This window comes from Acartia tonsa, chromosome 15 (genome assembly GCF_053477335.1).
Source record: "Acartia tonsa isolate MP-2025a chromosome 15, ASM5347733v1, whole genome shotgun sequence".
In the NCBI taxonomy this organism is placed as follows: domain Eukaryota; kingdom Metazoa; phylum Arthropoda; class Copepoda; order Calanoida; family Acartiidae; genus Acartia; species Acartia tonsa.
Genome location: NC_137274.1, coordinates 19933476 through 19952419, shown reverse-complemented (window position 1 = coordinate 19952419; position 18944 = coordinate 19933476). Strand labels below are relative to the sequence as shown.

The 18944-nt window shown below is 33.7% G+C and overlaps 1 protein-coding gene across 1 annotated transcript; it reads left to right on the top strand.

Annotated features, from left to right (window-relative positions):
* The first annotated feature begins 3662 nt into the window (after positions 1-3662).
* On the top strand, positions 3663-13832 carry LOC145307281 (uncharacterized). The gene is made up of 9 exons (XM_080149644.1): positions 3663-3811; positions 5863-5938; positions 6613-6664; positions 7319-7337; positions 8047-8090; positions 9238-9276; positions 9661-9726; positions 12129-12182; positions 13137-13832. Exons 1-9 carry the CDS (start codon positions 3724-3726, stop codon positions 13179-13181), a joined length of 483 nt encoding a protein of 160 aa, XP_080005770.1. The 5' UTR covers positions 3663-3723; the 3' UTR covers positions 13182-13832.
* Positions 13833-18944: the final 5112 nt, after the last annotated feature.

Sequence of the window (18944 nt, the reverse complement as noted above, 5' to 3'; positions counted from 1 at the left end):
AAAAAAAAATTTATAAAATACACTACGCTTGGGGCGAAGCCGCTAGTAGACTATAGAATTTTCTTGATAAAAAACCTAACAGAAGATTGACACTGTATTAATGTATTAACTAGCGGCTACGCCCATAGAGGCCTCTAAGGGCACTTGAGGAGGGGGAAGTCGAATTTGATGACCCAATTTCTTATTTTAGATTTTTAAAGAAAAAGAAAAAAAAAATTTTAGGGTGAAAATTTTTTTTTTTAATTTTAGGTAAAAAAATTAGATATTAATTTTTTTTATGGGGGGGCTATTTTTTCATTTTTTGGGGGGTTGGGGTTGTCCCACCCCCCAAGAAAATAGTTATAAACCTTCCCGGGACCTATGAGAAGCTACCCTGTTAAGGAGCACCCGATCGGTTCAGCCGTTAGCGAGATCCTTGGGTACAGACACACAAACACACATCCTGTTACTTTATTATAAGGATAACAATGTATTGACATTTATAAATATGACGGGTCTTCATTTTTGACAATTAATTAATTTTAAGATATAAAGCTACTACAAAAATAATCAAAATTGTCAATTTTTATTCGAGTATGCCTTAAGGAAAGTCTTATAATAACTTTTTCTTATTCGTTGGCTTAACAACTTTGGGGACTTTAGTGAATTTTGATATATAGTTTCAACCACTAAACTTAAGCTACAGAAGAGGTAATTTTATGTATCATCATTGGGGATGTACATTATGTATTGGCCATTGTCTTATCCCTTTAGATCCCTGGTTTATTACACTAGTCCCCAAAGTCATATAATAACGTTTTCTGGCTGGCTTAACAACTTTGGGGACTTTTATTGAAATTTCATTGGTTGGTTTATCAAATTGAGTGTTCAAACGTTCCAACCACTAATTGAGATCTACAAAAGGGGGAAATTTTGTGTATTATCATTGGGGATATATATTAAATTGTCGGCCATTGTCTTAGCCCTATGGATTCCTCAATTTTTGTGCTTTAATGGATGTTGTCATCCTTGTTTATTTTGTTTTTATAAAATCAAGACATAACATATGGGTGGGATTTCCAGATTTTTAAAAAAAGATTTTAAAAACATGATAAGCATGCAAGGATCAAAAGGGATAAGACAATGGCCGATTATTTGATGTACATCCCCAATAATAATACACAAAATTACCCATCTGTAGATTTGAAATAGTGGTTAAAACGATTGAACACTCAACCTAAATAACCAACCAATTAATATTTACTGAAGAAGAAAATGCCATTATAAAACTTTGGGGACTAGTGTAATAAATAGGCCAATGTCCCCACCCTGCATGTGATATGCATGTCTGGCTAAAGTCTCAAAATTCTCAGAATAAAGGGAAAAAATGTTGCTACTCGTTGGCCCAATTAATAAAAATTATAACTTGTTCTTAAGAGCGAAGCTTTTATAAAGTGGGTCGGTCCGAACGTCCATCCGTCCGTCTATAACAGATAGCTCCTACCGTTAATTAAGGCATGTTAGAATGGCTTAATCTATTTCAAACTTGGCATCTAATATCCGTAGGAGGTCCATTTGAAACATTCTGATTTTTAGTTACCTTATTCATGTGATTTTTAGAGTAATGATTCTTGGGACAACAAGGTACAATGTTAAAAGCGAAGCATCTCTATAATCACAGCCTATAAATGTATATTTTTCCTTAAACATTAACTTGTATTAAAATAATTTTATATTCTGACTCTAGCAGAGAGAGAGAGGGGACAATTGGCTGTTTATTACACTTGTCCCCAAAGTTTTATAATGACATTTTCTTATTCATTGGCTTAACAACTTTGAGGACTTGAGTTAATTTTGATTGGTTGGTTAATTTAGTTAAGTGTTCAAGCGTTTCAACCACAAATTTTAATCTACAGAAGGGGTGATTTTGTGAATTGTCATTGGGGATGTACATCAAATTATCGGCCATTGTCTTATCCCTTTAGATCCCTGCCACTCAAGTGTTTATGTTCGTTTGTTCGCGGTTATGGATGTTGTCATCCTTGTTAAAAACGAAGCTTTTCTATAATTAGGGTCAGTCCGTCCGTTCGTACGTCCGTAACGGATAGCTTTTTACGTTAATTTAGGCATGTTAGAATTGTCCTATCAATTTCAAACTTTTCAAGATGATTCCTTTAGTAGTTAGGTACAATTTAGAAAGTGTAGCAACTCTATAATCATTACCAAAATGTCCGTACGTCCATTTTGAGCATGTCGATTTTAACTTTTGTAACAACAATTTTTTTATGGGATATAATCATTCGATTGATCTGATGTTGTCATCCTTGTTTTTTTTAATATCTATTTGTCTCACTATATACATATATATATTCTAAAATGTCTGGAAATAAATTTTAATCAATTAATTAGTCGACTTCCAACTATATAAAAGTTAGGTTCATGTGACTCCACTCCAGTAAGGGAGGGGACAATGGGCTGTTTATTACACTAGCCCTCAAAGTTTTATAATGACATTTTCTTATTCATTTGCTTAACAATTTTGAGGACTTTTAAGAAATTTTGATTGGTTGGTTTATTAAATTGAGTGTCCATACGTTTTAACCAATAATTGTAATCAACATGATTTTGTGTATTTACATTGGGGATATACATCAATTTATTAACGATAAATTGATGTACATCCCCAATGATGATAAAAAATTCCCCTTCATATATTTCATTTAGTAGTTCAACTTAATGAACCAACTAATCAAATTTCAACGAAAGTCTCCAAAGTTGTTAGGCCAAGGAATAAGAAAGCGTTATTATAAAACTTTGGGGACTAGTATAACAAACAACCCCAGTGTCCCCTCCTTCCTTGGACTCTTTCAGTAACCCAAAGTTTGATAAAAAAAGCTTTTTTTTTCCTTAAAGATTGTAGTATTAAAGTACCTTTATTTCTTTTTGATTGGTTCGTTCAAGCTAGCAGAATTCAAACTTTAAAACTAAGCTGAAGCTTTAAATCATTTTGATGGTGCGCTGAATCGGGGCGCGCCGAATTTCAGCCAATCACCGCGCGGCATATCATATAATGCTAAGCTGTGATTAACTGAAATTCGGCGCGCCCCGATTCAGCGCACCATCAAAATTATTTAAAGATTCATATCATTCACTTTGTCATAACGCTATGGGGGAAATATGATTTTTTTCTTGGCTACTATTAAAAATATACATCTGCTTATGGTAAAGTAACAGGATGTTTGTCTGTCTGTCTATCTGTTTGCTTGTTTGTACCAAAGGATCTTGCTGAACTGCTGAACCAATATGGTTCTCCCTATACAGGGTAGCTTCTCATAGGTTTATAAATATTTTAGGGGGAGGCTACTATCAAGGGTTCCCAAGAATTTTTTTTAGTCATTAAATTTAAAATAAAAAAAAATGGGGTATTGTCCCTTTCATGGCAATGCCCTTTAAGGGGCGTCTCTTTGTATTTTCACAGTAGCTTTTCTCATATATCTAGACCCTGCGGGGGGCTCTAACTCTGGGGAGCCAATTGCCTAACCCTGGGATGCAATCACCTAACCCAATATAACCTAACCTATCAAAAGCCATTTTCAAAATACAACTAATTGCCCCTTAAGAGGCGTTGTCACTAAAGGGACTATTCCCTAAATTTGTTCTTGAATTAAACTTGCTTGTCCTCTAAGTGCCCCTAGAGGCCTCTAGGGGCTTAGCCACTAGTAACTATATTAATTAGAGTTTACAATGAGTGATAGTGGGGCTGATTCTAACTACTCCAGCAGTGGTACTTCATCTAACTACTCCAGTGGTGACTCATCAAGTTATTATTCAGGTTAGGAGTAGGGTTGGGCCGGATATCCGGTCTGGCCGGTTATCCGGTAATTTTCACTATCCAGCCGGATACCGGATGTTAAAACTATCCGGTTACAGGATATCCGGCTGATTTTGGACGCCGGATATCCGGTATCCAGCCAAAAAAGTATCCGGCCCAACCCTAGTTAGGATTATTCTAAATATACTAGAACAACGCAGGAGTCCTAAACATCGGAGTGGAAACTTAACTTAACCTAACATATTTTAAACTATCTTATTGGTTTTTAAATGCCTAACCCCTGCTGGTGGCTTATTTGTATATTCATATCTTAACCTAACCTAACCTGAATAGAAATACTTGATTAAATTAATATTTTAACACTCCTTTTGTCCACTCCAACGTTGGGACTTCTGTGTTTGTCCTGGAACCATTCAAACTTTATCAATAACAACCTTATGCCCTAGTAATCAGAGCTGGATCTTTAAATCATTTCAATGGTGCGCCAAATCGGGGTGAGCCAACTTTCCACCAATGAGAGCACAGCATTTTATGAAATGCCGCGCTGTGATTGGCTGAAATTCGGCGCACCCCGATTTGGCGCACCATTGAAATGATTCAAAGATCCAGCTCAGTATTCCAAAAATCACAGCAATAGGATAATATTATCACATGAAAAATTTCAAATAAGTAAAAAAGAAAACAGTAAAAGTGTCTGACTATGACGTCAGAAAAAATTAACAATTAACCAATGAGAGGCCGCTATATATTTTACCACTGTGAATACTGGCTTCTCATTGGTTAATTGTTAATTTTTTCTGACGTCATAGTCAGACACTTTTACTGTTTTCGTAAAAAATCAAAAAAGCTATAATCCTACCAAGGACTGTAAATGTGAACTGTATTTGTTTAGTGGTTAGCCAGATTCTTTCATTTTTTCTATTGTCTCCTAAAGGGGCGATTACATCGCCTAATTACATATTGGGCATTAATCGCCCCTTAAGAGGCAATGTCACGCAGGTGAGGTGGATTCTTTAAAAAAAAATAGGCTCGCTACTCGCTGGTGAGGCAAAATTATTTTAGTTAAAAATCCTCCAAAATCGCATAAAAAAATCTACAAAAATTAAATAAAATCAAAGGCGTTATCCTCTTAGAATTTTTTTTTCTATTTTGAAAATTTGTTTACACCCCCCCCCCCCCCACAACGACGAACAACTATATAGGTTACGTTAGGTTTTAGGCTAGAGCCGAGCGCTGCGGTTAGGCAGGCAAGGGGGCCGAGCGCTGCGGCTAGGCAGGCTAGGGAGCCGAGCGCTGCGGCCAGAGTTCATAGTTCGCTGTCGGGGGGAAGGGGGGATACTCAAATTTGTAAAATTGAAAAAAAATTTCTAAGAGGATAATACTAAATTAAAAAGGGTTACTAACATAAGATTTTGTTTAATTTTTGTACATTTTTAATGTGATTTTGGAGGTTTATTTGCAAAAACAACGGCCCTAATTTTTAGTAGCGAAGCTACTCTATAATTCACTTTGTCCGTCAGTCAGTCCGTAATGCTATGGGGGAAACGTGATTTTCTCAGCTCCTATACAAGATAAACATCTGAAATTTTTAGTGAAGATTCCTATGACATATGCACATCTAAGCTATACATTGTTTTGTCCATCTGTCTGTTATTTTTTTTAAAGAATCCACCTCTAAATTTTTGTCAGGATCTGAATCTGAATCCGAGGTTGTTGTTGATCCCAAGGCCTACCATTGGTCAATTAAAATGAATACTGGCCTGTCATTGGTCAATTAGAATGTATTATACTGGCCGGCCATAGTCAATTTAAATGTATACTAACCTGTTATTGGTCAATCAAAATGAAAACTGGCCTGTCATTGGTCAAATAAGATGTATACTGGTCTGCCATTGGTCAATTCAAATGTGTTCTGGTTTCCCATTGGTCAATTAAAATAAATACTGGCCTGTCATTGGTTAAATAGAATGTATTATACTGGCATTCCATTGGTAATATAGTCTGTGTATTGGCCCCTTAAGAGGCGATATCACGCAATTTATATTTTACAGGATCTGAATCTGAGTCCGAGTTTGTTGCGGATCCCACGGTCATGACTCAACAGAGATTCAGGGATCTAAAGAACAGGTATAGGACACAGGGATAAGACAATGGAGGATAAATTGATATAAATCCCTAAATGATGATACACAAAATTATCCCTTATGGTTGGACTCTACTAGTTTGGATGCAATCAAAAGTACCCAAAGTTTTAGTGTCAACAAAAAGAATAACGTGGTTATAAAACTTTGGGTACAAGTATAATTTACATCTCAATTTCTACTTTAACATATATTTGTCCTAAAGTTTCAACCACTAATTGTAATTTACATAAATTTGTGTATCATCATTGGGGATGATCATGAAATGAATATCTCCCTCTCATTCTATCGTATGCTTGCTTTTATTCATATTTATATCAGGGATATAAAGGGATCAGACAATGGTCAATAAATTGTTGTACATCCCAAATGATGAAACACAAAATAACCCCTTCTGTAGACTACAATGAGAGGTTGAAACGTTTGGATACTCAAAAACCAATAACAGTCCCCAAAGTTGTTAAGCCAACAAAAAAGTAACGTTATGATTAAACTTTGAGTACTGGTCAAATGTTCCACCCCTGCCCCAGCCAACTTTCCACCAATGAGAGCACAGCATTGAACGAAATGCCGCGCTGTGATTGGTTGAAATTCGGCGCACCCCGATTTGGCGCACCATTGAAATGATTTAAAGATTAAGCTCTTGTTAATATTTTTTAGATGGAAGGGTATGGTGGACCAGGGGACTTCTCTGTATCAAAGATTTCTGGTGGTAAGTAATCATACTGGCCTACCATTGGTCAATTAAAATGAATACTGGCCTGCCATTGGTTAAATAAAATGTATATTGGCCTACCATTGGTCAATTAAAATGTAAACTGGCCTGCCATTTGTCAATAAGAATGTATTATTCTGGCCTCCTGTTGGAAATTTAGTCTGTGTATTGGCCTATCATTGGTCATTTGTAATGTATGACGTAATTCTTTTTCCAGGCACTATAAAGAGATTTGTATTAGAAGCGAAGCTACACTATATTATAATTCACTTTGTCTGTCCGTCATTTCCGTCCGTTTGTTGTCATGCAGTAAGTGCATGGGGAAGGAGATATTTATGGCTGCTATTTAAGCTAGAGTGCCACCCGCAAGCTTTTCAGAAGAATGGACAGACACAACAAGAGTAGCTTAAGAATAATACCCAGGGGATTAAACCGGCTCTTAGACATACTGAAAAATTATGTCTAGCGTCGTATTATATCCAGTTTTCTAGAAATATAAAAATGTACAATCATAAGATTAAAGCCAGTTTTGTTAGCCCGTGTCTTTGGCATCTCATGGCTAAAAAACTGGTTTTAATCTTGTGTACATTTTAATATCCGCGGAAAGTTAATTGTAATATGATGCGAGAAGTAACTATTATTTTATTTTAGGAGCTTGAAAGCATCAAGGAACAATTTTTTAAAACCCATCAAAAAAAATTCAAAAAGCAAAGCATTTCTACACATTGATTAAGTCTGTGCGTACGTCTGTCAGTTAGGTTTCTTTTGACACCTATCATCTCCCTCATTTTTATATCGTCACATCAGGGGCGCCCAAGCTTTTTATTTTGGGAGGGGTAAAAATTTTTTAGGGGGGGGGGGTAAAATTGCGCGCGAAGCGCGCCGCAAATTTTTTTTACCTACCAAAATTTTTTCCCCAGGGGTAAAATTTGCTTGGGAGGGGTAATTACCCCCCCTGAAATCTGTTGGCAGGGGTAAATTTAGTTTACCCCCCCCCCCAAAAAAATTTCCCCCCGGGGTAAAAATTTTGGGGGGGGTAATTTAAATTTTATTAAATATATAGTATTAAAAATGCGCGCGAAGCGCGCAAAATTTTTTTTTATTAGAGATTTTTTATTTTGATGGGGGGTATTTACTATTTACCCCCCCAAAATTGTTTGGGGGGGGGGGTAAATACCCCCTCCTAAATGGGGTAGGGGTAAATTTTGAATGGGGGGGGTAATCGCCCCATTACCCCCCCCCCCCCCTTGGACGCCTATGCGTCACATGGCTGTTTTTGAGTCTCTCTCTTTCCCTTTACTTTATGTAAAACTAGCGAGTGCGCTACATGTTGAGCCACGGACGCGGGTTTTTGCTAATTGTTTTGTTGGCTGTACAGGCAGATCCTGCTGATCCAATTGCCTACAAGAAGGCTCTTGATGAGGTTTGTATTTTCTATGAAAAATCATATTATACACAGCTTTCCACGGATATAAAAATGTACAATTAAAACCAGTTCTTTTAGCCCCCCCAATTCTGAAGGCATGTGCTAATATACCAAAACTCGTTTCAATATTATGATTGTACATTTTTATATTCATAGAAAACTGGATATAATACAATGCTCTATATAATTTTTCAGTATGGCTGAGAACCGGTACTAATCCACCGGATATTCATTGGTTTGGAAGCCATACTGGAAAAATATTACCATAACATTAATTTTTACTGAAGTTTCTTTTAAAACCAAAATAACAAGGATGACAACATCCATAAAAGCGAAGCACTGAAACCGTAGGACAAACGAACATCAACATTTGTATAGTGTCAGAACTGAATAATCATAATATAAATGTATAAGAATCAAACCAAAATTGTAAGTAAATTTGTTGAAAAACTGCTTGATACAGGATAATGTTTATGGACATACTTACATTTTTAGGAGTTGATTATAGAGTTGCTTCGCTTATAACATTATACTTTGTTGTCCAAGGAATCAACATACCAAAAATCAGATCAATCGTATAGATTAGATTTGTTATTCTTGGGTGTATATACATAAAAAAAATCAATAATGAATTAATTAAATGAATATTATATACATTTTTATATACAGTCAAATTTTGATTGATATGGTTAATTTTTAAAAAAATTTCTTCCCAAATGGCAGTTTCCTAAAAGGTAGGAAGTATGCAGTAATGTGTATTCACACATTGTTTTCATACAGGCCATATGAGTAAGACAAAAAAATACTAAGCAAAAATCATATTGGAAATGATGAAAGATAAGGGCATACAAGTCTCACACCATTATTGCAATAATAGAAATTTTGAAAAAAAATTTTGATTAATTTATATTGATTTTTTGTTCATTGTGAAATCCCTTGCAAGTAATTATCGAATAATTTTTTGTAATTTTCTGTCTGTCTGTCTATCTGTCTCTCTCACTCACTATCTCTCTGTGTCTCTCTCTTTCTCTCTCTTTCTCTCTCTCTTTCTCTCTCTCTCTCTCTCTCTTTCTCTCTCTCTCTTTTTCTCTTTTTTTCTCTCTCTAAATTAGTTAATTACAGAATAAATTTATATATTTTTTAGATAGACGAGAGGATGGGATACTTTCTTGGATGTGCTGAGGTGAGCAGAATATAAGCCCTTAGGAGGGGGGGGGGGGTCCCTTACCTATATTTTATTTAAAAAATAGTAAATCCAGGTCAGGTATACCAAAAATAAGATACAAGATAAGGTTGAGTTAAGCAGAATATTCACCCTAGTGGCATAGAGGTTGGGGGAGGGGGGGGGGGGGAGTCTAGATATATTCCCTAGATGCATCAAGCTACTTTGTTTTATACTACAGGACCAGTAGGTATATTCCCTGAAGAGTAGAATCCGATCGGTTTAGTGGTTACCAAGATCTTAAGGGACAGACAGACAGACATCTTTCTATTATTCTATGTATTATAGATAATAAATAGAGTCCTCTAGGGGCGTAGCCACTAGTTATAGTATTATTATATTTAGGCAGAATTAGAATGGGCTGAGCCACAGAGAGATGGGGATCCAAGAAGAATTGAGAGAAAGCTGGCAGTAAGATAGATAGATAGATAGATAGATAGATAGATAGATAGATAGATAGATAGATAGATAGATAGATAGATAGATAGAAAGATAGATAGATAGATAGATAGATAGTTAAATCTTTATCTCTCTATATATTTCTATCAATCTCTCTCTATCTATTTCTATTAATCTCTCTCTATATATTTCTATTATTCTATCTCTATCTATTTCTATTAATCTCTCTCTATCTATTTCTATTAATCTCTCTATCTATTTCTATTAATCTCTCTCTATATATTTCTATTATTCTATCTCTACCTATTTCTATTAATCTCTCTATCTATTTCTATTAATCTCTCTCTATCTATTTCTATTAATCTCTCTCTATCTATTTCTATTAAACTCTCTCTATCTATTTCTATTAATCTCTCTCTATCTATTTCTATTAATCTCTTTCTATCTATTTCTATTAATCTCTCTCTATCTATTTCTATTAATCTCTCTCTATCTATTTCTATTAATCTCTCTCTATCTATTTCTATTAATCTCTCTCTATCTATTTCTATTAATCTCTCTCTATCTATTTTTATTAATCTATTTCTATTAATATCTCTCTACCTATTTCTATTAATCTCTTTCTATCTATTTCTATTAATCTCTCTCTATCTATTTCTATTAATCTCTCTCTATCTATTTCTATTAATCTCTCTCTATATATTTCTATTAATCTATCTTTATCTATTTCTATTAATCTCTCTATCTATTTCTATTAATCTCTCTCTATCTATTTCTATTAATCTCTCTCTATCTATTTCTATTAGACTCTCTCTATTTATTTCTATTAATCTCTCTCTATCTATTTCTATTAATCTCTCTCTATCTATTTCTATTAATCTCTTTCTATCTATTTCTATTAATCTCTCTCTATCTATTTCTATTAATCTCTCTCTATCTATTTCTATTAATCTCTCTCTATCTATTTCTATTAATCTCTCTATATATATTTCTATTAATCTCTCTCTACCTATTTTTATTAATCTATTTCTATTAATATCTCTCTACCTATTTCTATTAATCTCTTTCTATCTATTTCTATTAATCTCTCTCTATTTATTTCTATTAATCCAGGGAGTAAGGGAGGGGACAATGGGCAATTAATTCAATTTAAGGGTTTTTGAAGAAAGGCCATGAAGACCAGAATAATCCCGAAAATATGGTGGAAATTGTAAAGTGATTGTTGATTAAATCTAGAAAACCATAAACTAAGAAAAAAGTTCCAAGAAAAAAAGCAATCATTTGAAAATAAGATTACCAGTATTACAGACTGACATAACCATTTTGTAATTAATTACTAGAAATATTTCCCTGGATCTCTTCAGATGATAGGGAAAGAGAAAAGAGATTTGGGGGCAAGTGATGTGAACACGGAAAAAAGGGGCAGGCAGGCATGTAGCTGGATGGGCAAGTATATGACCCGCACGCCTTCCTGCCCCTTTTTATCCTGTTTATTTCCCCCACCTCCCTTCTCCATTTCCCTTTTTCGTCTACTTTTAAAAAGGAGGTGGGGATGAAGGGAGTGAAATATAGTATGGGAGGGGGGGCCGTGTATTTATATTTGAACTACTCTCTGTCTGCAAAACTATATATATTCAAAACTAACATAGCGAGTAACAGCATTTCTTGCGCAAGTCCCCAAACTCAGTCAGAAACTGCTAAATTCTTGCACATTCCCTTTAAGCCAGTCCCCAAAGTCTGAGACTCCTAAAGATTGAATATTCGATCCATTGTCCCCTCCCTTACTCCCTGTATTAATCTCTCTCTATCTATTTCTATTAATCTCTCTCTACCTATTTCTATTAATCTCTCTCTATCTATTTCTATTAATCTCTCTCTCTATCTATTTCTATTAATCTCTCTCTATCTATTTCTATTAATCTCTCTCTATCTATTTCTATTAATCTCTCTCTACCTATTTCTATTAATCTCTCTCTATCTATTTCTATTAATCTCTCTCTCTATCTATTTCTATTAATATCTCTCTATCTATTTCTAATAAATCTCTCTCTATCTATTTCTATTAATCTCTCTCTCTCTATCTATTTCTATTAATCTCTCTCTATCTATTTCTATTAATCTCTCTCTATCTATTTCTATTAATCTCTCTCTATCTATTTCTATTAATCTCTCTCTAACTATTTCTATTAATCTCTCTCTATCTATCTATATTAATCTCTCTCTATCTATTTCTATTAATCTCTTTCTATCTATTTCTATTAATCTCTCTCTATCTATTTCTATTAATCTCTCTCTAACTATTTCTATTCATCTCTCTCTATCTATTTCTATTAATCTCTCTCTATCTATTTTTATTAATCTCTCTCTATCTATTTCTATTAATCTTCTAAATATGTTATTATACTTTTTTTTAGGTGGTCGCAGAAGAAATGACAGACTTCCAGCATCTTCTAGATGACAGAAATCCGGTAAAACTTGATTTACAAAAAATTAGTCAATCACAAATAGTTAAATTCTTGGGATAAAGTTAGCTTTCAAGAAATTTTATTATCGATAAAATTTCATCGCTTCAATTATTTAATTGTAGATAACAAAACAGATAACGGATAACGTATTATCTACTACTAGCGGCTACGGCCCTAGAGGCCTCTAGGGACAAGTTAAATGCCTTTAAAATCTGTGTGAAAATTATCTATTTAATAGAAATATTATTTTCGCCGTTAGATTGTGCTAGTTATGTTTTACAAAAATATCCACAGGGTGGTGTTTTTTATTTTTATTATTTTTGGCGATTTATCTGGAGAGGGTGGTGGTGCCCTCCCACAAAACAGCTATAAACCTTCCTGTGACCTATGAAAAGCTAACCTGTTAAGGAAAACCCGATTGGTTTAGCGGTTAGCAAGACAGACAAACAGACAGATAAATAGACAGACAAATAGACAGACAAACAGACAGACAGACAAACAGACAGACAAACAGACAGACAAACAGACAGACAGACAAACAGACAGACAAAGAGACATACAAACAGACAGACAAATAGTCAGACAAATAGACAGACAAACAGTCAGATAAACAGACAGACAAACAGACAGACAAATAGACAGACAAACAGACAGACAAACAGAAAGACAAACAGACAGACAAACAGACATACAAACAGACAGACAAACAGACAGACAGACAGACAGACAGACAGACAAACAGAAAGACAAACAGACAAACAGACAGACAAAGAGACAGACAAAGAGACAGACAAACAGACAGACAAACAGACAGACAAACAGAGAGACAAATAGACAGACAAACAGATAGACAAACAGACAGTAACAGACAGACAAACAGACCGACAAATAAACAGACATACAAACAACAAACAAATACACATCTTGTTACTTTATTATAAGGATGTTTTATTTCAGCCGAGGAATCAACAATATACTACTACAAAACCTTGGGCAAAGTAGATCGACAGATCCATAATGTTGTATACCCGGGCAGAACTGATTATGATATGATTGTCGTCATCCTTCGTAAAGGGGAAGCTTTTCTATAATTAGGGTCGGTCCGTCCATACGTCCATGTCTTTTTTGTTAATATAGACATGTTAGAATTGTCCTATCAATTCCAAACTTTGCATACTGATTCCTTTAGTAGTTAGGTACAATTTGGAAAGCGTAGCAACTCTATAACCGTTACCAAAATGTCCGTGCGTCCATTTTAAACCTGTAGATTTTTAACTTTTTAACAGCAAATTTATATGTAATATAATTATTCAATTGATCTGATTTTTGAAATACTGATTCCTAGGCCAACAAAGTACAATGTAATTCGTTAAACATCTCTATAATCAAGTCCTAAAAATGTAGGTATGTCCTTAAACATTATCCTGTATTTGCAGTTTTTCTACAAATTTCTTTCTATTTTATACATTAACGTTCTGATTATTTAGTTCTGACACTCTACAAGTGTTTATGTTCGTTTTTCTTAAAGTTTCAGAGCTTTGCTTTTATGGATGTTGTCATCCTTGTTATTGTATTTACATTTGCATCTTATATTTTTTGATTACATGACTCTGTTTAAAAATTTAATGCCCAAATAAATTAGTTTATGTTTTATCTTGTAGTAATTTATTGCATCCTATTATTGATAGCTTTCCGCAGATATGAAAATGAAAAATAATAAGATTAAAACCGGTTTTGTTGGCCCAGAAACAAAATGAAATTTCTTAATACTATACCTTATATAAAAGTAACAGAATGTATATGTGTTTGTCTGTGCGTACCAAAGGTTCTCGCTAACCGCGGCTCCAAAACGGTTTTTCTTTGTAGCTTCTCATATGTACTGCAATAAAGGTTTAAATCCGATTTATATTCGGTGGATTAGAACTGGTTCCCAATCATACTGAAAAGGTATGTATATTGTATAGCACCATATGATATCCAGTTTTCTACAAATATAAAAATGTACAAGCCAAAGATTAAAGCCAGTTTTTTTAGCCCGTACCTTCAGCTAAAAAAAATGGTTTTAATTGTACATTTTTATATACGTGGAAAGCTGCTTATAATACGATTCGATAAATAACTATTCCAGTTTGACTTTAAAAGTGATTAATAGCCATACTAACAAATCATGTAATATTAAAATGAAAATCGTATTACCAGTTTTGTTAGAACGGTCCTTCGTCTTCTCGGTGCCACCAAAACTAAAAATTAATCTTATATAATTTTTATATACTAATCGCGGAAACCTGTCTGTAATTCGTTATGATAAATAAACATTATTATATAGTTAAAAGTAGTTAAAATATGTATAATATCTTTGAAATAAATTACTTTTAGATATTCTTTGGTATGATATAAGATAACACAGAACAGACAACCAGCCCTTGGATTCAATACTTTTTGTCTAAAGGTCCTAAGTTGTGCCTGTTTCTGTCCTAATGCATTCCCCTTGAAATAATTCCAAATATAAAATGCATATAGGGTATACGTAGATATATTGAAAATGGAAAATTTGTCGTCAATTTAGGTTTCTAACATGGACATAATTTAGTGGTCAGTTCGTTCGTCTAGAAAGAGGGGAGGGGTTGGGGTAAAAAAGGCGGATATCATTATTTTAGCCTGCTGCGAGCTTTGCTTTATCAGATGTAGAATATTCGTGGATATATTGACAGGGGAAAATTTGTTGTCAATATAGGTTGCTAATAAGGACCTTATTTATTGGGCAGTTTGTACATCTAGTGGGATGGGATGGGGTAGGATGGGGGATATCATTATTTTAGACAGCTATGAGCTTCGCTTTATTAGAGAACATAAATATCTAGTGTTATAATGGATGTTATAATATACGTGGATATATTGACAGGGGAAAAAATGTCGTCAATTTAGGTTGCTAATATGGCCCTGATTTATTGGTCAGTTCGTTCGTCTAGAAAGAGGGGAGGGGTTGGGGTAAAGAAGGCGGATATCATTATTTTAGCCAGCTACGAGCTTTGCTTTATCAGATGTAGAATATACGTGGATATATTGACAGGGGAAAAATTGTCGTCAATTGAGGTTGCTAACATAACTCTGATTTATTGGTCAGTTCGTTCATTCAGTAGGACACATCAAAACAAAGCTTATCTACATTTAGGATAGGTCCGTCCGTCTGTCCCTCCGTAACAGAAAGCTGTCATCGACAATTTAGGCATTACATGATTGTCCTATTTATTTCAAACTTAGCATAATAATTCCTGTTAGGTGCAATTTTGGAAAGCGTGTCAACTCTAAAATCATTACCAGAAAGTCTGTACATCCATTGAAAACCTTCTTGTTTTTTTTTACATTTTATTATTATCTATTGTTTTTTTTAATATTAATTTCTATGATGATTAGACATATTATTAAAAGGTAAGCATCTCTGTAATCAAGTTAAGATGTAAGTATGTCCATAGGCACTGGGAAGGTTTTTAACTATTTTGGTGGAGGGAATCAACACCACCCTAAGAGAAAAATCTTTTTAAAATCTTTTTTAAAACTGAAAATTTGAGATATTAAAAAATTTCCTTATTTGAAAGAGGGGGGGGGGGTATAAATTGTTTTTAACAAATTCCCTAAGAGGAATATACCGGAATTTTTGATTTAACAAAAAGTATTATAGAATTCAAACAAGCTTTATCTTTTATAGATAATGTTTTAAGCGAAGCTTTTCTTCTGTTAGCGATTTCAAAAATAGAAATGAAAAAAAAATCTATATAAAAACATTAGCAAGCCTAATTTGTCATACAAACAAAAAAAACATTAACATAGACTTTTGAAAACAATTTTATATGTGTTATAATTATCCTATTTATCTGATTTTTGAAATACTGATGTATGATTTGGTAAATGTAAGTATGTCTTTAAACAATATCAATTTATTAAAGCAGTTTTGCAACAAATTTTCTTACAATTTTGTTAAAATCTATGCGTTAATATTCTGCTTATTTAGTTCAAATGTTAATGTTCGTTTGTCCTACCGTTTCAGAGCTTCGCTTTTATGGATGTTGTCGTCCTTGCTTCATTAGAATTAAAATTAATAATTTGCGTTTTTTGTTCTGTTTTAGTTATATTTAAGCACTTTAAGTGAGGACCTATTTGTAATTATATTAAACAAGGATGACAACATCCATAAAAGCTAAGCTCTGAACCGGTAAGACAAATGAACATTAACACTTGTATAGTGTCAGAATTGAATAATCAGAATGTAAATGTATTAAACTCGTACGAAACAAAATTGTAAGTAGATTTGTTGAAAAACTGCTTAAATACAGGATATTGTTTAAGGACATACTTACATTTTTAAGACTTGATTATAGAGATGCTACGCTTATAACAATGTACTTTGTTGTCCTAGGAATCAGTATTCCAAAAATCAGACAAATCGGATAATTTTATCACATAAAAATTTGTTGTTAAAAAAAGTTAAATAGCAACATGTTTAAAACGGACTTTCTGGTAACGATTATAGAGTTGCTTTGCTTTCTAACTCGTACCTAACTCCTATGGGAATTATCATGCAAAGTTTGAAATCGATAGGACAATTTTAACATGCCTAAATTAACGAAAAGAGCTCTTCGTTACGAACGTACGGACGGATGGACCGACCCTAATTATAGAAAAGCTTCGCTTTTAAAAACAAGGATGACGACATCCACAGGGATCTATAGGGATAGGACAATGACCAAAAGATTAATGTACATTGTACATTCCCAATGATGTTGTACACAATTACCCCTTCTGTAGATTGAAATTAGTTGTTGAAACTTTTGAACACTCAACTTAATGAACCAACCAATCAAAATTCACTGAAGTCCCCAAAGTTGTGAAGCCAACGAATAAGAAAACTTTATATTAAGACTTTGGGGACTAGTGTAATAAACAGCCCATTGTCCCCTCCCTCTCTCTCTGCATTGTGACCCAATGATATAAGGACATTAAAACCAGGAAGGGAGGTGACATTGGGCTGTTTATTACACTAGTCCCCAAAGTTTTATGATAACGTTTTCTTATTCGTTGAATAAATAATTATATAACTTTGTTGTTTCTTTAAGTTTAGTGTCCAAACGTTTTAACCACTTCTTGTAATGTAAAGGTAGGTAATTATGTGTATCATCATTGGGATTATACATCAATTTATTGGCCATTGTCTTATCCCTTTATGTCCCTACATTTCCACCTTGTCAAAACTAAAAATGACATTTTATCTACATGCTATGTTCACAAAATAGAGACGTCATTTTTTTTACAGGGTAAAGTTCTTAAGTGATAAGACAATGAATGTTAAATTAATCGACATCCCCATTCATGGGAAACAAAATTACCCAACATTTAGCTATGAAATCACCAATAGAAAATTTCCTCAATCGTGATTTAATGAAGGTCTCAAGGTTTTGGAGTCCCCAATGATTTAAAGAATTAATTTAGAAGTATAATAAAAATGTTGAGAAAGTCCATTTTTCTGGTTCTACTCATTTTTAGTTCATTTCAAATTCAGATTCATGGATGTCCAATCCAAATAGAAGGTAATATAATTCAGGGAGGTAAGGGACATTGAACGTATATTCTACTGTGTATAGATAAACAAGGATGACAACATCCATAAAAGCGAAGCTCTGACAGACGAACATTAACTCGTATAGAGTGTCATAATTGAACATGCAAATTATAAATATATAAGTTTTCACAAAATTGTAAGTAAATTTGTTGCAAAATTTCTTAAATACAGAATACTGTAAAGATATACTGACATTTTTAGGGCGTGTTTATAGAGATGCTTTGCAATTTGAAGTTTTAAAATGTACACATCCTTTAAATTCAGAAATCTTCAAAAATATGGCCTATGTAAAACCGGTTTTAAGGCATATTTTGTCGGAATAATCCTTTTTAAATATTTGCTTTTTTTCTATGCATAATTTTAAAAAAAACGCATTTATCTTGAATGACCCTGTATTAATCTATCTAATTATATCTATCAACTTATCATTATTTCAATCTATCCAATGATCATCATTTTAATCAATCCTATTATGATGATTAACTAATCCAAAGGGGAATTAGTTTGTGCTTAAAAAACGTGAGTTAGCTTCAGTCAAAAGCGATTATTAAGTCTAATTGTTATTAAAAATGCGTTTAATTTTACTATGCGCTTTTGTCAATATTAGGAACACTTAGACTTAATAATCGCTTTTGGCTGAAGCTAACTCACGGATTTTGTGCAATACAAGCACAAACCACTTCTTCCCTTGTAGGATATTCCTGGGAGTTTAATGAGGATGTGAGTATGGTTATCACCGGAGTTGGAAGTGTTGACCTTTGTGTGTCCAAGTGTAACAAGGAGCTCTCATGTGCAGGAAACATATTTCCCAGGATTACTCGTACTATAGTTTTTGTACGGAAGTACGATTGTACAATATTTTGTCCGAATAAAAAGTCTTATAAGTGTAACAAGGAGCTCTCATGTGCAGGAAACATATTTCCCAGGATTACTCGTACTATAGTTTTTGTACGTAAGTACGATTGTACAATTTTTTGTCTAAATAAAAAGTCTTATAAGTGTAACAAGGAGCTCTTATGTGCAGGAAACATATTTCCCAGGATTACTTGTACTATAGTTTTTGTACGGAAGTACGATTGTACAATATTTTGTCCGAATAAAAAGTCTTATAAGTGTAACAAGGAGCTCTTATGTGCAGGAAACATATTTCC

Bases quoted from the DNA above. Each gene is read 5' to 3' on its own strand.
- LOC145307281 (XM_080149644.1), top strand. From the start codon at position 3,724: ATGAGTGATAGTGGGGCTGATTCTAACTACTCCAGCAGTGGTACTTCA. The intron at 5,939-6,612 runs GTATAGGACACA...AATATTTTTTAG, and splicing joins TTCAGGGATCTAAAGAACAG to ATGGAAGGGTATGGTGGACC. The intron at 8,091-9,237 runs GTTTGTATTTTC...TATATTTTTTAG, and splicing joins ACAAGAAGGCTCTTGATGAG to ATAGACGAGAGGATGGGATA.